Source organism: Amia ocellicauda, chromosome 22 (assembly GCF_036373705.1).
Source record: "Amia ocellicauda isolate fAmiCal2 chromosome 22, fAmiCal2.hap1, whole genome shotgun sequence".
In the NCBI taxonomy this organism is placed as follows: domain Eukaryota; kingdom Metazoa; phylum Chordata; class Actinopteri; order Amiiformes; family Amiidae; genus Amia; species Amia ocellicauda.
This window is the reverse complement of record NC_089871.1, coordinates 15,068,388-15,086,164: the sequence shown is the minus strand read 5'-3', so window position 1 is coordinate 15,086,164 and position 17,777 is coordinate 15,068,388. Positions and strand designations below refer to the sequence as shown.

The window sequence follows — 17,777 nt, the reverse complement described above, 5'->3', positions numbered from 1 at the left end:
AGCCTTTCAAACAGAGACTGTATTTTTTCAACACCAGGGCAAGTTGCCCACAGAAGACCATATGACAATAGAAGGGCATGTCAGAAAACCCAAAATTTGTAGTAGTAGTAGTAGTAGTAGTAGTAGTAGTAGTAGTAGTAGTAGTAGTAGAGGTGGTAGTATTGCTCTTGAGACATTTATTGTGGCTTTTGTGTCTTGTTTGCTAAATGAAGAATACACTTGTTTGTTTGTTTGTTTTAACTGGACACACAGCTGTATTTTCATTTGAATCTGTGTGTGGTTGTGTGTTTGAATGTTGTCAAGTAACGGTGACATTAGATTTTGTGTCCCAAAAGTAGCCTTAAACACAAGTAGGGTGTGTGGGTGCTTGTGTACGTGTGAAGCTACACACCCATTAACGCAAGCAACCTCGGGAACAACACACTGCGTCCTTTCGCATTTCCTCTGTCAATTCCAAGATCCTAGGCTAGTTTTTCTGTGTTTTAAATGAAACTGGTTACCGATTGTGGTTGACAGCATCTGCTTTGCTAATTAATATTTCAAAACTTTCTCTGCCTTTTTGCGTTTCAGGGATTGTTCTATTCCATTTCTGTTTCACTTTGCCAGGTGTCAGACTTTTTAAGGATGCCGAGTTGCCTGGAAATTAGTACACAACACTTCAGCAGTGACCTTCAGATGATTGTGGGCTAATTAGCATCCCTGACACACTTCCATACTCACAAGTGATTTCAAAGCCTGCCTTAGCCAGAACAGATAGATATCTTGGCAAATGACCATCTGAGGAGAAACACATAGAGCACACATAATAGAATTTGTCGTGGTGCTAGGAGCATTACTAGGACAAAAGTGAGGGACAGCAGGAGCAAGTCCTTCAGAGCGTCCTCTCTGTGACTCCTCTCTCTCTCTCTCTCTCTCTCTCCCTCTCTCCCTCTCCCCCCAGGGGGCAGGCTGCACTGCTCTGGTGGTTGCCGTGGTAGCCAGGAAACTGGAGTTGACCAAGGCCGAGAAACATGTCCACAACTTCATGATGGACACACAGCTCTGCAAACGAGTGAGTGAGAACACGCCCACACACAGCATAGAGGCCTGAAAAAGCCAACACCAAGAGCATGGCCTGACAGTTAAGGTCTCTACGTACAAACAAGGCCCAAAAATAAAAGCTTGAGAAATTAATGTATGTGCAATGAGGGTGGGGGTGGGGGACTCCAACATTGAAGGTTTTCTAGCTTTAAGTCTTGCCTTTTTACAAGTTTACCCTGGTAAATGTACCATCAGATTTTGGCACCCTTAACATGTTTTTTAGTGGTTATATGGTTTTAATAGGCCTTCACTGTGCTTTACTACTAAAATATGGTAAACTGCCTTAGTAAATACACCGTATAAATATTTATCATGGTATATCATGGTATTACCATTGCCCCATGTAGTAAACACAGTAAAGGCATGTTGAACCCGTAAGAAACCACTGTACAACTATAGTGAAATCACAGTAAACCCATCTTAAAAGTGCAATGGTGAATTTACCAGGGTGAACATGAATACAGATTAGTAATCATGTCTGTTTCTTTGTGTGTGTGTGTTTGTTTGCTCATTCTTTGTACCACAGGTCAAAAACACGGCTGCAAACGTACTCAGGGAAACATGGCTCATCTACAAACACACAAAGCTGGTGAAGAAGATCGATCATGCCAGGGTGCGCAAACACCAGCGCAAGTTCTTGCAGGCCATTCACCAGTAAGTACCCGGGCTGGGTCATCAGTGCCAGCAAGACACACACCAACGCCGCAGGGTCCTGTTCCAAATTAGCTGTCCTTCAGTAACACCTGCAGGGAATTATAAGTTGAGGTGTACTTCCTTCACAGTTCTGAGTGACTCACAGGGCCAAAGCCCATCCCAGTTTCTAGGACGTCTGGAAGATAGAATAAAACCAGCTTGATGAATCATCTCAGCCTAAGACTAAAATTACCATGGATTCCGGAGAAAAACATATTTGTTTCTCAGCTTCTAGGGAAAACATTTTGCAGACTTGTTCTCCTTTCCCTGGTCGCAGGCAGGTAGTGTTAGGAAGCATCTTTGCCTGACATGAATATTTCATGTTGAGTTCTATATTTTATTCAAATACTAATACTACAAAATGTAACAATGATATATTACCTATTATATTTAATTTTAACAACAGAAAACAAATTGAGATTGACAGTTATTATTACTATTATTATTATTATTATTATTATTATTATTATTATTATTATTATTATTATTATGAAAAACCAGGAATTAATTAATATTATCTCCTATTTTTTAATGTAACACCAACCTCCATGGATATCTTTCATGTAGGCATGAGTTTGGCACTGTGATAGTATTTGGTAAGGCCAGTGTCCTTATAGGCCATAATTTAACCATGTGGTCACATTTCATGCCTCCCTGAGAGCTATCCTTTTGTAGCAGCTTGATCAAAACAGTGTTAAAGGGGCAATTTAAGTAATCTGTATTTCAGTTCAGTTGTGACACAATTTTTATCTTGCTCTGGAATCATCACCGGCACTGTTGGTGTTCCTGCTTATGATCTGACAGGGAGGAAGTGAGGTGGGGAGGTATTTATGTGCAACACGGTTGTGTCAGTGCACCCAAACAGTGCAGGGTGCAACAGTGTTGTACTTCCCCCACACACTTCCTAGCCAACAGCTCTTCGTTGTCCAATTAGAATCCAGTTCTGCTGGAATAACGCTCCAAGTGGGGAAATTCAGCACGTTTTCAGAACATGCTTAAAACAATACAGGGCAAGTAAAGAGTTAAATGGAGGTAAATTACAGACAGCATAAACTGCCCCTTTCTCACCTTTTCTAGAGCAGAGGAGTACATGATGTTACCCTTGTGCTCCACTGTACCAAGCTGTCTACAGTTAACATCTGTTCTACCTTCTGCAGTTTGACAGTAACCCTTTTGTTCTGAATGTTTTTGTTTTATCTAAATCTTTATAACCCCCCAAAAACCATCTTCCACCCAAATCATAATGTTAAGCCCCCCCTTTCCCCGCCCCAACCTTGCACCCTGCTGAGAGTGAGAGAAGTCTAACAGTTAACCTGTTTGTGTAAGTTGTGGTTTTTAAACTTGTACTGTGTTCTGTCTTTGTTTTGCTCAATCACTGCAGAGCTCAAAAGTAAGTTTCATCTCCTGTGTTCCTCGTCTCCTTCCTCTCTCTCTCTCGTCGCTGTTTCTGAACATGGTTGACGTGCATGAGGTTTGAATCTGGATGCTGATTTGAGGATTTTTTTTTCTTTTTTCTTTTCTTTTTTCTTTTTTTTTCCCTCCCCTGAACGGAACGAAAAAAAAAGGAAACAAAGAAAACTAATTTCAAAAAAGAAAAAGAGTGAGTCCGATATTTTTGGATGCCAAGGGCCTCTACCAAGAAAGAAAAAAGAAAAAAAAAAGAAAAGCATCTTTCGAGCTTAAAATAAGTCAGCTTGCCCAGAATCCATTCATCAGTACACTGGCCCAGATCTCCATACTAACTTACATTGACCTCAGTGATAATCTAATCTAAATGTACAAGCGAAGCAACTTCATTGATCGAAGTACTTCTCACTATGGTCAGATCCATACAATAACCGGTATCCATCTAAGAGTCAAATTGGATCACTTTCTTAAAAGTCTATATATATATATATATATATATATATATATATATATATATATATATATATATAGGTTGATCCCAAGTCTTATGTGTCTAGAAGCCAAATCCCAAAAGTCATTAAAATTCACTGTACATTATGCGGAAATAGGATGATACGCCGTATACGTGAAATTACGTTTTTACATTAATTGTATTGTATCTCTCCCGCACTTCTAATTCCTCACAGTAAAGCATTACTATAAATGCTGTGATGTAAGCCCAGCCAAGAAAAATATACTAAGAGCAGTTATGGACAGTACCTATACTACCCAGTACCTGGCAGGCCTGTACTGTAACTCAGTACTCAATTAATGCAATTAATCTGTGTCAGTGAATTGCTGCACAGTAGCGCTGGTTTTGATGTGAGATTCTATGGAGCTCTGGCTTAAGAAAGATGCAGACCAGCTATGGCCCTCCCAAACCCTGCAAGGAACTTTGGGAGCTCATCATTACTGTCGTGGAGGGGGGGAGATTCATTAAGGGAGCTTGAGCAATGACTGGTGGGGCAACATATTTGGGCAACACTTTCCTTCGGCAATTCTCGTGCGAATTGAGCAGCACTGCATGGTAATTGCATCTACCATGGATGCCAAGACTGTAGTTTTGCTAATTGCGCTGCAAGAAGGGCTCACTCTGGTGAGCATCGGCCATGTGGAGTTGATCTCGCCTGATCGCATGCTCGATTGTTTGTTTTTTGTTCCCTAAACCATCTGAAGGCGGTGGATGGTGGCATCTGCTGTGTGCTGGGGTTGTCTTTCTCGCTGGTTTGCTCTCCTGTGGCTTAGTGTTCATCGCCACTCACCTGTGCTGTTTCTGCTCAGGTTTGAATGTTATTTGCAGTGAGAAACAGCAGTGCAGCCAGAATAACCCTGCCAGACAGTTTCTGTGAGTGAATTGAGGCTTTAGAAATGTGTCATTGTTCTCCCAGAGGCTACAAAGCAAATGTGCAGTACTTATATGCCTCCAAGACTTGTGATTTTAGAACCGTCGCCTTTAAAAACTCTTTAAGTATCTCTACAGGAATGATCCAGCCTTTTTCCTTCATTTTCAGTATGCATTTCTTTTCCATTACCTTCCAGTAACAAAGAGAACACATCTTCCAACAGTGTAAATAAACAGTCTGCTCATTGTATGTAGGAGTATTTGCCAATCACAGCTGCAGGTTTTTATTTCCTTTGTTTTATGGTTTGTTGTTTTTTTGGTTCCCCAGGCTGATATGGCCTGAACTTTGTGCTTAAAATGCAAGAGATTAAATCATATTATTTTCCTGACCTCCCTATTCTCCCTCCCAGGTTTACTTCATTAACTCAAGCCTTGATCAGCAAAAGCACAGCCTGCATTCAATGGGCAGAGCTTATTGTTCATTGTTACCAAAGAAATGCGTACATTGAAAAGGAAAGGATGGGAAGGCAGTCTTATCCTGCACAGTAACATGTTCACCACAGTTATCGCTTTTAAGATTTTAAATAAACATTCTGGAAACTCAGCTTGCCACGCTCGCCTATTGGGATACTATTGTTGGGGAAACAAGAACATAGTTCCTTCTCACACCAATGGATGTAAGCAAAACCAACTTTGGAGAACACAGAACAAGAGGTTATGCAACAGGGATGGTAGGGGAATATGGGAAAAATGTCTTTCCCAAACACTCACAAAGATATTGGACAGTCAGAACCACAGTTGTATCAGCAAGTTTATCATACAGATAAAAACAAAATATACCCCTTACGAGACAAATTGGAGGTCTATTGAGAAATGCAAGGTGCTGTAGATGCATTGTAAATGATGCAATATTCTGCGAGCTTCATATCCTGTATCGTGTGTCCCAAAGATGTGAGCGTAGACAGAAAATAATGAAAACATGAAAACCAAATGGCACACAGGACATTTCTGGCAATATATAATTGTGACACATAAAGAAAGAAAGAAACCATATTGTGATGCAGATAAGGGATAAGTTTGCTTTTTATACAGCTGCGGGGAGTTTTTTTCTAGAAATAGAGAATGTTATCAGGAAACAGAAAGTCTACATTATGTATCAGTAGATTACCTCGTTAATTAAGAGTTTAGAAAAGCGTGATCTTTTAAAGAGCTCTTTTAAATTCTGTCAAAGACCCAAGAATGAAAATGTTTGGGGATTTGGCCTGTTAGGTGTTCCTTGCTCAGGGGTACATTCATTGCCTCCTTTCAAACTGCAGTGGTTTGGGTTTGTTGGGGACACATGGAACCAGATTCCAAGATGTCAGAAAAGCAGTTTTGTGAGATGTATATGTTGCGCCCAGATTAGGAGATCACAAAGAAAAGCTTTTCAGAAGGGCTGTGAGTTAGTAATAGCATTTTGCTTCACTGATTCCAATTCGAAGTGTTGTAATTAAAGGAGAACTTAAGGTACGTAAAGTCTGTGTGCAACGGCTAATTGGCTTCAGTTTAAGGGTTCCAAAACGATCACTCCTCAATTAGTTTCTTTTTAGGTTTGGTACATGAATGGTGCATTAACTGGCATTTCAAAAAACATGATGACCCCAATGTAGATAAAATATATGCATATTTATGAGTGAGCTCTTAATGTATTTTTCAGTATGAAAAGTTGTTTTTCTTACACATTAATAAATCCCCTAATCAGCAATGTTCAGATGTTATAGTTTATGTGGGTCTCTTATAATCATTTGTAAGGGGATTTACTATACTGGCACAACGTGTGATGCCGGTTAGAGAAAATTTCGAAGAACTTGTACCACGGTCCTCCATATCTAACCTCCGTATCATTCGTGTGATTGCGCCCGTGGTTGGGATGGACAGTCCCATCTCGCTAAAGTGTTGTCCGGACTCTGTTTCTTTGCTCCTTCTTCATAGGAATTTCCGGATTTTATTTCTGACAGACGTTACCTGCCTTTAGGTGTTGTTGTGGTTGTTAGTCTATCTTTTTAAAAAGGTATTGCTCCACATTCAATTCAAAAATGGAATGCCCTGTAAATTCAGTCACATTTATACGCAACTGTTTTGTGCCCGAAAGTTTCTCTGGATCCTCTGTGTTAATTATTCATTCTGGGCCGTAATGTCATTGTTGTCTGCATTAGCGTGTGTGGATTAGGAGCTGCATCCTCTGAGCAACAGAGAGTAAAGCAGGCATTTAAGGATTTTTTCCAGCTCTGCACCCAGAGGTATAGCAGGCGGTTTGATAATGTGGATAACAGATCTAAAGGCAGGTGGAGTGGGCAGAAATAAAACACAAGACACAAAAACCCTCTTCATGGTCCAGCTATAGGAACGTAATGATCCTTAAGATCATTGGACAATCTCAGCTGTCTGTTTGTTGTTTGTTTGTTTGTTTGTTTGTTTTTCTTGTTTTTTTTTCCTCCATTGCTTTCCTGAGTCTGGGATAGGTGGGGCTGGCACCCTGGTAAAACTGGCTACCTTAAACTGAAGGGATTGCGATGTAACACACAGTTTAGTTTAATCGAGACCACAACGATGCGCATGTGTTATGGTGGCCATTCAATTCCGGTATATTCATGCGTTTAGTGGAAATTGAGAGCAATTGATAGTTCACTGCCACCTGGAAAAATGTAGGTAATATAAATTCAACTAAAGTGCAAATACTACTTTCAAGCAGACCTGAGGACCGCTACTTTAAATGATATGAAGCTCCTGTTTTGACATATCGATTCAATAAAACTTAGCACCTCACATTGTGTGCTCTTTTCCACAAGGACATTCATCTCCATCGCTCGGCCGCAGTGGAAATTTCTGTTTCCCTTCATCATTAACCTCTTCCAGACAGTTCCACCTGAAACATTTTCAGACCCTAATCCTTTCAAGAGCTCAATAGAAGATTAACTTTGGGAGGAATGGCATGTTATTTTGTATTATTTCGACAAAGATGAACCCTTAACAGCATGTAATAGGGCGCATTTAGTATGATAAGGCCCATAAGAGGTGACGTAATCCCCAGAGGGATGTTTATCAGGACTACTAGGCTGCCATTAAAGCAGGCCAGCCTGTTTAGTGCAGCACGTCAAGTGTGTGACTTATTTACAGTCAGGTCTGGAGAGCCTGAACGATATGACTTTTCTCTTGGGACCCCCTGCTCTTACCACTGTATTGTTCAGCCCTTTTATTTGCTATAAAGCTGTGATGATAGTCCCACAATGCATTTCAGGTCGTAGACACTTAATTTCCCAGACACGTGGGCTTCCAGATCAATCTGGCTATTTTGTATTTCCTACATTTTGGGATGTTGGCTGATTTTAATATCATGAGGAAGCAGGATCTGCTTGTGTCATGATGTAACTTATTCGTGCTCGTGCCTTGCATACCTTCAGGTTATTGAACTGTCTTTTATATCATACCGTACACACTGTGTGTTCTGCCTTAACTTTGGATAGGGTTCTACCAACATACAGCTAAATAGAAATCACCTGAACACATATGGGTTCAGTTTACAGGGGGGATCTCTCATGCTTTTCACAGTCCTCAGCAAACGTTGATCGCTATTGTAATGCACTAAAAATGTCTCCGCTTTCGGCCGCGGCGACGGTGTGGAAAAGTCCCAGAATGACAGGGGATATCATGTTGTACAAGGACGCAGAAAGGATTGTCTCTCGAGCTTCTTGGTTGGACTTCAAAGTCCAACTGGTCTTCACCGTGCTGGTGCATACCCTGAGTCCCACCCCACCCCCTGCCAGCTCTTGAATACCACGTGCCTGCTTGATCTAACTCACCCTCGCTTTCCCCATCGCACCTCTGACCTCATCCAGACTGTGCCGCTGGGCATGCCCAACGCAGCGGTCTCACACTGTGCCAGCGAGCAAGGCTGCGTGGGTGTGGGAGCAGATGGGAGCAGTGAGATGTTTGAATGCTCTGATGGGTTTTTTTCGCCACTTGCGGCCATTTGCATGTTTGGTATGGCAATCTGGACTGGGAATGTTTGCATGTGGGCCAGTCTCTCAGTGTCTGGCTAGGGCTCTCCTGACAGCAATGTGTTGCTCTCCTTCCCCCCTCCCCCCTCAACCCTCCTACCCCCTCCCACCCACCTACCAAACCCACTCCCACCCACCCGCCCTCCCACCCTCTTCCCCCACCTCCTCCAAACCCTGTCCCACCTCTCTCTAGACTTCGCAGTGTGAAAATGGAACAGAGGAAACTGAACGACCAGGCAAATACACTAGTGGACTTGGCCAAGGTGGGTGTTTCGCTTTTTATATCTCCCCCTTTCTTAGGAATTCCTTTTCTGCCAGCTGTAGGACCCTAAACAAGCAGTCAGTTTAGTCCTTTACATACAGCAGTTGGCTGAGGCTTTGCGACACAGCGTCACCCTCCAGCGACACGTGGGAATGGCACCGCGAAACATTAAATATGTTAAAACTGTGCCAGCACATCGGAGTCAATCAGCCGATCCTATTACATCACATCTCCCAGGATCACATGCTGCCCGAGGCAACTGAAAACAATCGCATCGCAATTTGTTGCATCGGAGAGTTTGTAACAGGCTCCAACTAACAGTATTCAAATCGACAGTGTTTTCTCATTTTTAAAACTACTTTTTTGTTGTTGTTAAACATAAGGTGGAGGAATATCACCATCGTACACCCTACAAATTCACACTTATTCATGCCCAACTTTTAAGTAAATTGGGCAGCAGCTATTCCTATAAAACCTCAATGGGAGTTGAGAGTGAGAAGGTTGCCTGGGAATCAAATAGCTGAACTCAGTCCAAGTGTCAGCTGGAAACAGAACATTACGCATGGGGCTGCGATTGAAATTTTATTTTAAAAGTTGTGTTAAATGGCACTTATCACCCCTGTTATATAATTCCAATAGCAGGAGTTGCCACCAGTCTATAAAAAACCACTCAAACGCTTTGTGAAAACATCAATGAAAGTCCGTAGAGAGATGTAAAGCAAAGAGGGGGGGAAGGGCGCGATTGCATCTGCTAAATTGCAGATTAACAGTTCAGAAAACCACACTGTTCATTGATCCCCTTAATGGCAAGTTAATTTCTTCGTTGCACACAGTACATTTTTTTGCGGCAGAGTTTTACTCTGTTTCAGATGGCGTTTTCTCTAGAACCACATTCAGTTTTACCAGTGGGTTTTGAAGATGCTGAAACCTCTAACTTTGCCCAAGGACAGATGAATACACTTTTTAGGGGAATATTTTATATATATTGTTTGCCCCTATTCAAAATGGGGGGCAGGGGAAGCTTTGCCTGACGGATTTTATTCAAGGATTTTCTTGCATTACATTAGTTACATGGTTCACAAAGCAGGGCACACCTCCATGTCAGAAGTTAATGCTCTTTTGTTGTAAAGGCCATGTCAAATACTCTGATAAAGTTATGATTTTAATATGCCGGCCTGCAACAGTTGTTGTTTTAAAATGGATCTCTTTCAACGTGTCTGAAAACCTTCCATTCACAGACATTTAAGTGGACACCGAGGTAATATTGTTTAAGATTGCGTCTCCTTCCTAATTTCTGAAAGTAAGGGTAATATTCGTCCACTTCTGACAGCTTGTTTAATTTGAAATTACTTTGTCCGCCCTAATATTTGATGATCTTGAATTCCATTTCTGTTTTAATCCATCCCCATTGAAAACCTAGTCCTAGAAACACAATCATTGCTTTCCCATTTTCTTTCCAAATATGCTTGTATTACCAGTCCTTCTGCCAGCGCCCCGTCTAAGGCTCTGAAAGCAATAGGTATGTTAAGCTTTACTTCTGTATCTGCCACAGCATAGGTATCATTGGGACTTGACCTGGATTAAATCCCCACCCGATCAGCAATAGCAGATAACAAAACTGGTACTATATAATGGGTTACCAAAGGATACAAGCAAAATAAGGGAATCTTGGCAAACAGGAAGTCATCTTGAGGCCCTGGGTTTGTGGTTTGCAATCTGGGAGATGGATGGAAGTTTTGTTTTTAACCAGAGGATCTCAACCCTGGTCTTGGAGGACCTCCTACCTTGCTGGTTTTTGTTTCAGTTACTTAATTGAATGCTTAATTGAAGTAATATTGTCCTAAATCAGAGCCTTTTAATTAGTTGAAATAGTAGTGGTTATAAGTTAAGTATGAAATTGTATAAGGAACCTATTATCTTACTACGGAACCAACTTTTTATCAGTTACACAATTTAAAGAGTCAAATGTAACCAAATTATTATTTTAATTAAGTGTACAATTAAGTAATTGACAGCTTGGTTGGAACAAAAACCAGCAGGGTAGGGGGCACCCAGGACCAGGGTTGAAACTACTGCTTTAGACTGCCCCTGCAGGTCAGGAGGGCTCAGGCTGGGTCAGGGTAGTCTTTGATAGCTGCTTTTCTCTCCCGGCCCTCCCACAGACGCAGAACGTGATGTATGATCTCGTGTCAGAGCTGCAGGAGCGCAGTGAGGAGCTGGACAAGCGCATCGGCACGCTGGAGGATAAGCTGGACTCCATCACCGGCAGCCTGCAGGCCCTGCCTGGCCTGCTCACCCAAGCCATAACGCAGCAGCAGCGGGACTTCCTGGACAGCTTTGCCCACCGTTTCCGGCCAGCCTCCCTGGGCTCGGAGCGCTCATGGACCCCCACTCGCCGGCGGCGCTCCCCCTCCACTGCGCCACACACCTCCTCCGACAGCGGCTAGCCCAAGGCACCGTGCCGCCCAAACGGCCACCGCGGACAGACGATGGTGAAACTCAAATTAAAACAACTAAAAGAATGAAAAGAAACAGAAACAAACAAAACAAACAAAACAAAAAAACGGTAGAGAATATGGTTTATGTTTAGCCATTGTATGGCTGTTCAAGTTAGCTTTTTTGTAAAGCCCTTGTATAGTTACTAACTGAGTTCAGGGTGCTGGGGTGAAGCTGGCTATCACACCGGAGAGTCCTTAAACCAGAAGGGATGGAAAACCGCACAGAGCGGCGCTGCTCCGCGAGACACCAGGGGGTGATTGTGTGGCCGGGAGTGGATCTGCCGGGACTGAGAAACGTGGAGGAGAGCAAGAAACACATGAGCAGGGAATGGATATGCAATGGACTTCCTCTTTCACTTGAAAAGTATCAGAGGTCTCCCTGACACCAAGCTGGGAGCTGATGTTCTTTGGAAGCTCTGAAATCGGTATACTGGTGGGAGGCGAGGGAGAAGGGAAGGATGGGACACAACAGGCCAAGAGGGGGTAGGGGTGGCATTATTACCCCAGCGCTGTCAATTACCACAAAGACAAACACACTAGTGAAGACCTCACATTTGCTCCTACAATCTTAGTTGCAAGTGTAACTTGGAAATTTGGTACACATTGCTCTGTATAGTATGACACATTGTTATCTTGCTTGTAGCGCACATTCAGTGGCTATATAAACAACAGTGGATTGTCTTCCTTTCATATATTTAGGCAAATTCTCATACAAAAGGGTCAGAGTCTATTAATAAACTGGCCCTGGCCGGACATAGTTTGATGTTAAGGAAGTCCCTCAAGCAAAGAATCTGTAAAACAAAGAGAATAAAAAAGACCCACATATGTGTTCTGCAGTGAATGAGACAGATGTGAGGATAATTGGTCATTAATACAGAGAGATTCATCAATTTCCATTTCACCTCACTCTGCTGTCTTATTCTGTCAACTTTCTGCCTAGTTACACTCTCCATTTATTTGTGGATGTCAGCATAAGCCCTTATTTAATGTTGAAGAAACCAATGTGTACCTCTGCAAAAAAACAAAAATAATGGCCTTGGGAGAGTTATCCTGATTTAAAAATTCAAAATAATTTCTTGTTCAAACCAGTGACTGATCAGAGCTTCCAAAGAGCTTCGGGCCACCAAGCAGGGAACCAATGAAAAGTGCCCCTTTGCCGGGGCTTCAAGTCTATTGGAAGAGGACAGCAGGCCACACCCACTGTGGACGGGCGGTTTTTAATGACAGAACTGAGAAACAAACCCCGCCCCCTTGCATGTTTCAATGCAATTGGTGATGGAGCTATCCTTCGGGATGGCTTTATGTTACTTTTTTTTTCTTTTATCTTTTTCTTTTGGTTTGTTTTTTACCGGAATTCCTTTTTTTATCATTTAACTAGGATTTTTTTTAAAAACAGGTCAAATCTAATGCTTAACAGAGTGGCAGCAAAAGTGATCATTAAAATTAATAAAAAAAAAATGCATTCCTAATTCTACCGTATTAATAGCACCACGAGAAATGAATCCAGAATTAATTATTTGGGAAAAATCACAAAACCGAATACACAGTTGGATGCTGTAATCCAATAAGTCCCTAATTTAGCTCCCAGTTCCAAGTTCAGAGCTGGAAGGCCTTTTTAGAAGACGTGTTTGCATCAGACAGCACTGATGACAGAATGAATGTTTAAGATAATATCTTACGGGTTTCGGATACTGTTTCTTATGGGGACTTCGACACGATTTACAAAGCTGTGACGCCTTTGCACAAAGTCAGTTGAATCCAAAGCGGTATTTACCGAGTTGCTTTAGCGTAACAAAAGGTACAGCAGACACTGCATGTCTTCGATCGAGGGTGTGGTGGCAGTGCTTTGTAAAGCAATCTGCAGAAAAGAGGAAAACGGAAGAGATGGTCACGCCTTGATTCATTTCAGCAGTGTCTACTGTTGTGAAGCATAGTTATATTTAGAGTATACATTGTTGTATCAAAGAGGGTCTGTTTCATAGCACTCATTGGCTCTGAACTACTGGGACCCAGGAAAAAGAATGATCAAAATCTGTGTTGGTGTTAAAGGACTACAGCTTTGTGAATAGGGCCAGTACCCTCCAATTTATAAAGAACTGTAAAACCTCAACTGCTGCTAAGCATTTCGGTGACTACTGTAGAAAAAGTGTACCACATTACTGTTTCAAAGTGCCATGGTTCCAACTCCAACTCAAGTGTCTGCAAGTCTGCAAAGCAATCCATCATCCTGGTGTATTCGTTAATGTCCTGATGCATTATGTGGTGTCACGTATGCTTAAGTGGGGAGCACTGCTAAAAGGCGCAGTTTTAACAGGGCAGAACACCGGAGGACTGATTGCCCACACTTGTCCATTTGTGTTGTTTTTTTCTCATTTTGTGGGTCTTTAATTAGTTGGTGGTCTATTAAGGACCTGGTACAATCTGGTCTTTGAAAGGATCAAGAACAGCCAAAGAACTGACACTGTGAAGGATTTGTGGTGAAACATTTCTGTTGTTTTTGGGTTTTTGTTAGTTTGTCTTTCTCTTTTTTTCCTTTCTCCGCCGCCGTGTGTGACTCGGAGATATTAATTTCTATTGTCGATAGAAGGCAAATGACAGATGAGATTCGGTGTTTCGTGTAGTTTCCGCACACTGATATTTCATTCTGTGTGAATGAACAGGATTTAAGTTGTACAAAGTCCCTCAGAACTAGGCACAATCCAGGGGAATCTTCCATTTACAGGATTTTCTTGCTGTTGCCATCAAGAAACAAATGTAGCATTTCGGAGGAGTTTCTTAAATCCTTCTGCAGGAGGAAAGTAGGTTTTGTACAGAGAGCAGACAAACTGAATTTGTAGCAGTGCGATGAGTTGTGGATCACCCTCCCAAAATAAGGAAGAATTCTTATCATTTTTGGGTCAGACATAGCATACAGTTTATTTTAACATAATCTTTTTAGGAAGTTCTTTGGTGGCAGAATTTTCACCAGGTGACCAAGAACATGTTTGACCTTCTTTTCATCTGGACAGTTCTCTATCATTTTGACACTGTAGACATCTGCCTTTTGGCCAAGCTACTCTATCTCTTGAAGGACTTAAAAGGAATCACAGCTGCTATCTGCTATTAAACAGGCACATTTATTCACACCGACACTCCCAAACATGAACCCTGGCCGCTTGGGTCAAGAAATGCTGGCCGAAGGGATAAAGTAGTGCCTTTGCACTTCATAGGTTGAAGAAGGGGTTTCAATCCCTTATTGGAAAGGCAGAGTTAAGGGCTGGCACAGAGTGTGACCGAGATCTGTCAGGTCCAAAAGTCCAGCAAAAATCAATTTTGAATCAGAGAAGAGGAAAACAGCGAACATGCAAAACACCAGTTTCCTCAAACATGCCCATTTTACAGATAACTGAGTCTAAATTGCAGATTTGTGTCCATGTGTAAATGTTTAAATGAACCATGTGTTTTTTTTTTTTTTTTTTTTTGCTAGCTCAGGGCCATAGATATAGACGACCGGGTTAGTACATTGAAATGTGTATATGGCTGTTCTGGATCTTGTAAAAGCATGCAAGCTAAAAGATCAGCTCTGTGGAATGTGTTTGTGTGTGTGTGTGGGTGAGGAGGGGTTCTCATCTGTTGCAAACGTAGCTAAAACAGCAATCAAATCCTCCGGTGTTTGTTTTTGGCCCTAATAGGTGAACAGAATTCTTGCACCTCGACTGAGAATAGTTCCACATTTTTTAACTTTATTTTTTTATTGGTTGCTCCCCCTATGAATGGGAGAGAGGGAAAGGAATTTCCAAACACGCACAAAAATAAATAAGTGAATAAATAAGTGGATGATCTTAATGATTCCCAAGACCTGATTGAATGTGACACCACCCAAGAAAGAGTGTACCAAAATAAATGTAAAAAGGCGCTGTTGTGTTGAACAAACCTGCCCTTTGGGACTTTGAAACAGTGTCTCTGTGCATTTTAATGTTGGTGTGGGGGCCCAGAAGACTGTACAGGAAGTAGGAAGCTGTGAATATGCCCTCAATGAGGATATCACAGACCAATGGTGGCTATCAAAGATACGATCAAGCTGTATGCAGCTGAGAAGTCTGCAATCCACCCTTTGTCCTTTACAGTATCAAATTCAAATGGCCCCAAACAGCAGTTCTACTCCCCCCCAACCCCCAGGGGCCCACCCATGGCTCGTTCTGTGTACCTACCATTCCCACCCCAGCTTTGCCCCAGCATTTCGGTTCTTATAACAGAATCCAATGATTCATACTCCTCTGTAATAGCCAAATGTCACCACAATGTAAAAAAAAAACTAAAAAAAACAAAGATGATAATTATACTAATAAATTAATGGAAAAAAATAAGAAGACGCAAGTAAGTATCTATTAGACCATATTATTTCTCGGTAGTGACATCAGATGATTTATAATTTTTTTAACAGGAAAACAAAACAAAAAAATGAAATGTATAATCACTGTTTTATATACACTGCCACATTATGCATATCTAGTAGCACTGGAATAAAAAATCTGTAATGAATGGAGAACGGTGATGTCGCTTTCTGTTTTGTTTGTCTGTTTGTTTTCCTTTGATCAAGAAAACTTGGTCTCCGTACCACAATCTGTTTGGGAGAAGTGGAAAAAAAGATTGTGGGCACTCTTGGATGCATTTGAGATGGATACCATTCTGGATTTTTTTTTAACTGCACTTCAAATTAAACCTAAATACCTGCACCTTTTTAAATTGCAGTTTGATGCCATGCATTAGGAAGAAAATATATTGGATGTAGACATCCGTGCCTGAAGGGAAATCAGGTGAATTCAGTTGCAGTTCAGCCTGGTTCGGGGGGAAATGTTTCTGGATGCTTTAATCAAAAGGGTGAACTTGTATACCCAGCCTTAATTAGAACTTCAATCAAACTGCCAATCACCGGTCCTAAAATGTATGTGTGTGTATATATATATACTTGATGTGTGCTATTCTTCTGGGTAGACAGAGGAAGACTCTGACGTTATTAAGCAACGCATGTGCAATTTTCAATTCGGTGTGTGGGTTGAAATGTAGATTTAATCTGGGCTGTGGTCCAATATATCTATATCTATACATCCCTTCCCTGTTTAAATGTGTTTCCTTCAGTGATTTAATGTAAAAGTGAAATGCCCAGGTGCCCTCCTTTCCCACTGTGTTTAACGGTAACTCAGCCACAACCACATGGCACAGACAGCTCGCATTATGGCCACCGTACAAAGCCGCAGAACTGACCTCCTCGCATCCGTCAGCCTCCCCCACCGCAGACAGCACCAGTGAGAGAGGGACGGGGGGAGAAAGAGGGGCAGAGGAGAGGGAAGGGGAAGGGAAATGGGAACCAGAAGGGGTTATTTATCCAGCAGCCAGCATTGTACTGAGGTGTCTGAAGGGAAGGGGAGGCAGGTGAATGGAGGAGGTGGGCAGGCTGACATGCCGGGCACAGAGAGTGGGGTTGTGCAGTTGTGCTCCGTCATGCAGAGAGGCTGGAATGGCGCAGTTTTGACGGAGGACTTCTGGCTTTGCAGAACACCCCATTTTAAACAGCTGACAGGGAGAGAAGGAGAGAGAGAGAGAGAGGCAGAGAAAAGTCAGAAATGGATTCAGGGAGAAAGATTGAGAGGGCATGTAAAGGAGAGATGGTGTTGGGGGTGGAGTGAGACAGAAGTGAAGGATAGGGGATGCCAGGGGTTCCCCTCCTCTCCCTCTCCCTCTCCCTCTCTCTCTCTCTCTCTCTCTCTCTCTCTCTCTCTCTCTCTGCTGTTTTTGCTCCAGAGGGAAAGAAAGGGGGGGTTGATGAATGTAGTGCACTGATCCCTGTAATGCACAGAGCCCTAAGGCAGAGAGAAGACTCTCCTGGTAGACAATCAAACTCCCCTGGGAGCGTGGCTGTGAGACCACGGGGACTGCAGTTCAGCACAGGGAGAGATCCAGCCCTGCCAGGTGGGGAGCCTCACAGCGTGTAACAGAAATTTACAGGCGTGATTTTTCACAGGAAATCCCCTCCCAGCTAATCCTAGCAGCCTCCACACCTAAGTACCCCTCACCACGATTCAGCCGCACTCGCCTGTATCTTGTTTAATCCCCTCTTCTACCCTCTCCACCCAGCCGCAGTAACTGAACCCCCAGGAGGACTCTTCAGTGTGAATGGTTTTGAAAGGGTTCTGCTACAGGATTTCAAGTCTCGAGTGAGGAGGGAAACACCGCAGGGATCAAGACTTTCGAATTAGAACAGCACTTATATAGAGGAAGGTGAACTGGTGGACTTGTTGCTTCTCATCGAAAAAGTGTCCATCATGGAAAAAACATTAACAAAAATATCACCTTCCACAAAACATATTAAGGGTTTGTTCCAGACGTTCTTGGGATGGTTGCATAATTATGGGATCTGACCAACAGCACAGGTTCTTGAT

The 17,777-nt window shown here is 42.4% G+C and overlaps 1 protein-coding gene across 1 annotated transcript in view; it reads left to right on the top strand.

Annotated features, from left to right (window-relative positions):
- The window catches only part of kcnn1a (potassium intermediate/small conductance calcium-activated channel, subfamily N, member 1a), a 65,749-nt gene extending 49,857 nt beyond the window's left edge, over positions 1-15,892 (top strand). Inside the window, exons 7-11 of the mRNA XM_066696306.1 lie at positions 941-1,051; positions 1,607-1,734; positions 3,155-3,163; positions 8,792-8,861; positions 11,023-15,892. Of these exons, the coding sequence (XP_066552403.1) occupies positions 941-1,051; positions 1,607-1,734; positions 3,155-3,163; positions 8,792-8,861; positions 11,023-11,307 (603 nt within the window). The 3' untranslated portion in view covers positions 11,308-15,892. The remainder of the gene's footprint in view (positions 1-940; positions 1,052-1,606; positions 1,735-3,154; positions 3,164-8,791; positions 8,862-11,022) is intronic.
- The last annotated feature ends 1,885 nt before the right edge of the window (positions 15,893-17,777 follow it).